At 54.9% G+C, this 5,193-nt stretch overlaps 1 protein-coding gene across 1 annotated transcript in view; it reads left to right on the top strand.

Annotated features, from left to right (window-relative positions):
* Nucleotides 1–1,006: 1,006 nt before the first annotated feature.
* Nucleotides 1,007–5,193, top strand: part of SRSF1 (serine and arginine rich splicing factor 1) — a 7,373-nt gene continuing 3,186 nt past the window's right edge. The window contains 3 exon segments of the mRNA XM_035343443.1: nt 1,007–1,045; nt 4,483–5,043; nt 5,045–5,169. Of these exon segments, the coding sequence (XP_035199334.1) occupies nt 1,007–1,045; nt 4,483–5,043; nt 5,045–5,169 (725 nt within the window).

Raw genomic sequence — 5,193 nt, forward strand, 5'->3', positions numbered from 1 at the left:
GAAACGCCCTTCTCCCGCGGTTATGTGAAGTTCTGCAAGTCGATGAAACAGTTCCTAAAACTTGGGTTTAAAACATTCTGCTTGAAACTATTTTTTAATGCATTTCTCGCTTGTACTAAACAAATCAGCAAAACCACATCCACGCTGCGGGGCTGCAGCCTGTCGTCTCCGAACGCCCCGAGCAGAACAGGGAGCGGAGACGGCGGCCGTGCTGCCAGCAGCCTCTGATGGAAAGCTAATGGAAAACCTCCTTTAAAAACCACTGAGGCCTGGCAAATTTGGGTTATTTTTGGAAAGCAAAAAGCCTCGGATCTCCCCCTGCTCCCGAGCCTCAGCCGGGCAGCACGGCCACCACCCAGACCTGGAGAGCGCGGGCTCGTTTCCAGCCTGTGCCAAGGGCTCCCCCCGACGCGGTGTGCGGGACCCGAGGGGACCTGAAGTCACGGCAACGTGCAAACAAGGCAGCGTGCATCCCCAAACCCGATTTCTTAAATTAACCTTTAATTGCTACCAGCAAGGCAAATGGCACTGGGAGATGTTACAGTCACTGCTCCTCTGAGTAAGTCGTGTTAATAGCTTCAGGTGTGGGTGTTATTTTGAAGAAAAGAGATCAGTGTTCCAGAACTTCTAAAGCCAGGCATTTGCACAAAACGCATAACCCTTTGCAGCTTAGCTCAGCTAACCTCATACGCTTAAACAGCCACGAAGCCACGGTGCCTTGCTGAGCCCTTCACACCGTGTCCCCTGCAGGCACCCCGTCCCTCTCTCAGCAAATTATTTTCACCGGCTTTTAAACCTTGTTTGTAATTAGTTATGACTCTTCTCTAAGGCAAGGCTCCGGCCGAGGCTCAGGGGCTGCCAAGCCGCCGGGCGCTGCGTCCCCGCGGGTGACCCAGCCTCTGGTGGCTTTTCCTGTTCCGATCTCTCCCCGTGTCTGCTCTCTGGGGCTGGCTCTCAGGAAGAATTTGCTCTCAAGGTGCTCTGTGCTTCCCCTTTGCATCAAGACATGCCGCGGCATGCGCACATGAAATCTTTGGGCTTATGCGTAAGTAAGTAAATAAAAGGAGCTCTGCCCTCACGCACGCATTTGCAAACTTACAGGCGTTTTATCAATGCACGCAGAGATTCCCCGAAAAATTAGGCGCTGCGTTTTTTGCACGTACAAGCTGATAACCGGGAGGTGCTATTTAAAATGAAAGCCCCCAAACCATCAGCTCGGTATGCTGAGCCCCCAAGGCACTCTGTAGCTTCGTCTCACTGCTGAAGTGCCGAAGGAGCCCAGGTCCCGCTCGGCAGCGCGTTCGGAGCCATTGTTGTGGGAGCACACCAGGAAGTTTGGACAATTCAGAGCAAAAAGTGTTGCAGTTTACGACGCCGTTTTAAAAGCAGCCCTTTCCTCACAAACAAGCTGGGCTTTGAAGAACTGTTATTTTGCAACGTGGTAAGATTAGGCAAAGCTAATCCCAGCTGGATCTCAGCGCTGAGGAGGCCGCCAGCGACGAGGGGAAAACAGGTCCTGCCCAGCACCGCGGCGTGCGGCCAAAGCCCTCGAGGAGCGCCCGTGGCTCGGCTGTGATGTGCCCTGGCTCTGCCGGTGATCCTGGGGAAGCCCCCGTGCCTCCAGCGCCTCTGGTTTGTCATAAAAAAGGAATATTGAGCCCACCACAGAGCGCTTCAGTGTCTGCATAAGGACACTACGGCATGGGCATGGTTACTGGAGCAGCGGGAGGGCGCATTTTAACCCCGTAGGAAGACATCTGAGAACGAAGGGGAGAGGAGGAACGCTGTGAAAAGGCCAGAAAGGGACAAACCAGACCTGCTGGGTGTCTTTCTCTGTGTGGGAAGGCCGAGGGCAGGCTGAGGAGCGATAATCACAAGCTGTACTGCAGCCTGCCTCCAGCCGGACACTTCTTGTTGCCTTACCTGGTTAATATTTGCGTTACCCATCAATATCCTCAGCTTGAAAGCCCCGCTGTTCATTACGCTCGTTCTGAGAACTAAAGCCTGTCATTTTACAGGAGCTGCATTTTTTTGCAAGACTATTTGCCGTTTGTTTCCCAGTAGTTTATTTTCTACGTAATTAATGTTTAATGATTCCCAACATATACGTTTTGCTAGAAAGCCAAACCTGACTCTGACAAAGCAAACAAATGCTCTGCAGCTTATCCAACTGCTTTAAGCACTCCGCTGATAACACAGCTAAAAAAGGTAATGAGAAAGAAAACATTCAATAATTCTATAAAGAGACACTTCATTAAGGTAATTAAGGCAATCGTTTAAAGTAGTTATGAGGATTATTAACACACAAAAGAAATTATGCAATAGGGCTTTAGCTAACCAGGCAGACTTACCATTATTTTATGACGCCTTTAAGAGTAACTTCCAGCAGCTTAATAAGCCTTTGAAAATAAAGACTCATTCCCTGGCAAAGGACAGAGCCTTCTCTATACCTGGGAAGGATATATTCAGGGTCTTTGAGACTTTTCTGGGGAGACAAAGGGGTGATTTTATTTAGTCTGCTGTGCAACAAGTACTTCTACTGACCTGGCAAATAACTGAACTAGCTCATTACATTATGCTGGTTCAAAACCCACATTTATTCCGAAGCACCTACTGAGCTCGTGTACACCGTCTGGTACGTGGTTTTCAGCTCGTCCCTGGAACCTTGCGGGTGCTGCAGGCTGTGCCCCACCGGTTTGTACAAGGAGAATGGTGAAACCGTTAAAACTCTGTGAAGATACAGACAATCCCCAGATAGTCAGCAGTTTACACTTGGGTAAACCACCACTCCTGAAGACGGGCTTTCTCATAACGTCCTTCTGTGATTAATAGCAGTCTTTATTTAAACCACCAGCAACCTAACACAGATATTACCGATGTTTAAAAACTACCACACAGGACGTTACCGTACTTTAACCTACACAGGAGAGAAATAAAGGCATTTATAATGCTCAAACACATTACACTAAAAATATTTTTCTAACTGCAAGTCGTTCAGATTGCTGTTTTCTAGAGGAATACGCATCTTTAATTAACACATGAAAATGAAGTATGCGTGACAGCCACTACTCCTAAAGAGGTATGACACATTTCTCAACATCCCTTAATTAACTCGGGAGCCTGGAGGGTTTTTCTGCACACTCAGATGCTGCTTTAACCCCATCCCTGTGGTTGCCATGATTCAGCCCTTCCCTCACCACATGGACTCGCCTTATACTAGGGGGTCAGGGAGAGACATCCAGGGTAGAGACTGCAAAAGTGCAGCAATTTAAAAAACGTTTTAGCATCCCTCCCACATCTGACACAGCGTGCGGACTGCACAACAAATGGTCGCTTCAGAGCAACGTGGGCCACGTGAAGCACGAGAAAACGAGCGGCGTTAGGGAGAGAACGTGTCCCAGCACAGCGGCTGCGCTGCAGGGGCCTGGGGGCACGCTCAGCACCCCAAGACGTGACTGAACTCCCCGTGCTGCCGAGCGGGGACTCCCCGCAGCACCGCGTTCCTCAGCCCCGGTCTCGGAGGCAAGGGAAATGCCCTACCCTCCAGAACCGGGCAAATTAATAAATAGTAATAATAAAAAAAAAGACGCTTGGGTTTTCACGTCACCTGGAGGACCTGCTGGCCAGAACGGCGCTAGTTTGAAAGCGAAGTTTGGCTCACTTAATTGCATCCTCGTTAGTTAAAAGCAATTTGTACATCAGAAGTTGCGTTTACTGCCTTAACAAATCTTTCAGGAATTTGTGACTAACGAGAATAACGGGTGTTTGGAAGTGACGACATAAATTACAATCTGGTGAACGTTCCACGGCCCCACAACTCCTGCCCGGCCCTCCCCTCTGCTTCTGCGGGGCTGTGCAACCCCCGGGGTTGCTCCCCCTCTGCTCCCAACGCTTTTGGGCCTTCGCTTTTATTAATAAATGCAGACACAGGAGAGGCAGCACACTTTAAAGGTTTGTGGTTTTTTTCTGTACTTTATTTTGATTCCCACAATCGCATTGACAATTGTTGTTGGCTGTGGGGTTTGTCTGATGCAAGAGCCCCACAGGACCACGGTACAGCTCCCGCAAGCGGGAAACGGCACAGACGGCCAGAAGAATAAAATAAATAGAGAGATAAATAAGTAAGAAGTTAGCCACACGATCGCCTGGGCTGGGCCGAGGCTGGAGGCGGCCCGCCCTGGGCTCCCCGTGCCCCCGGGGCAGCCATTTTACAGCAGCGAGGACCGGCCCGGCCCAGCTCCTTCCTGAGGAGCGGGCACAGCGCTGCGGGGCGGGACGGGGCAGCCACGGCCCCTGAGAGGACCGGAGACGGGGATGGGGACGGGGGACGGGGACAAGGCCCGGCCCGGCTCCGCTCTCCTCACGGCACCACCGCCCCCCCCCCCCACACACACGCGGTGCATTGTGGGCCGCGCCCCGCGCCTTGGCGCCAAGCGCCCCCGCGCCGCGGTGCATTGTGGGCCGCGCCCTACCCGCCCCTAGCCCCTGCCGGGCCTTCTTGGCGCGAGCGCCGCACCGGACGTGACGCCACGCGGCCCGGCGCACCGAGAGGCGGCGGCGGGGCGAGGTTGCGCTGCTCTCCCGGCGGCACGCCGCGTTCCTTCAGCCCTCGCGCCCGGCGGTGGTGCAGCCCGCGAGGCCTCGGCTTTTCTGGCGAAGTCGTTGCGGGGAGCGGACGGAGGGACTACTTTCCTGCGGCGCCGCGCATGCGCAGGCGCGGGGACTGAGGGCGCGGAGGGATACGGGGCCGCCGACCGTTCGCGGGGCCGCGCGGGAGGTGCTGCGGCTCGGGGTGAGATCGCTGCGCGCAGCAGGAGCGCGAGGGGGAGCCGCGGTCGCCATTTTGCAGCGGCGGCTGGGGGAGGCGGCGCGAGGAGCGCTCCCGTCCGCACGGCCCGGCCCCGCCGCCGCCACCGCCCTCCCGCTGCCCGCGCCTCAGGCCCTGCCCCGCCGCAGCCATTGCCGACCTCGCCATGTCCGGGGGGGGGCGTGATCCGCGGCCCGGCCGGCAACAACGACTGCCGCATCTACGTGGGGAACCTGCCCCCCCGACATCCGCACCAAGGACATCGAGGACGTCTTCTACAAGTACGGCGCCATCCGCGACATTGACCTCAAGAACCGCCGCGGGGGGCCGCCCTTCGCCTTCGTCGAGTTTGAGGACCCCAGGTGAGGCCCCGCTGCCCCCCCCCC

The sequence above is a fragment of the Oxyura jamaicensis genome, chromosome 19, assembly GCF_011077185.1.
Source record: "Oxyura jamaicensis isolate SHBP4307 breed ruddy duck chromosome 19, BPBGC_Ojam_1.0, whole genome shotgun sequence".
NCBI classification, from domain to species: domain Eukaryota; kingdom Metazoa; phylum Chordata; class Aves; order Anseriformes; family Anatidae; genus Oxyura; species Oxyura jamaicensis.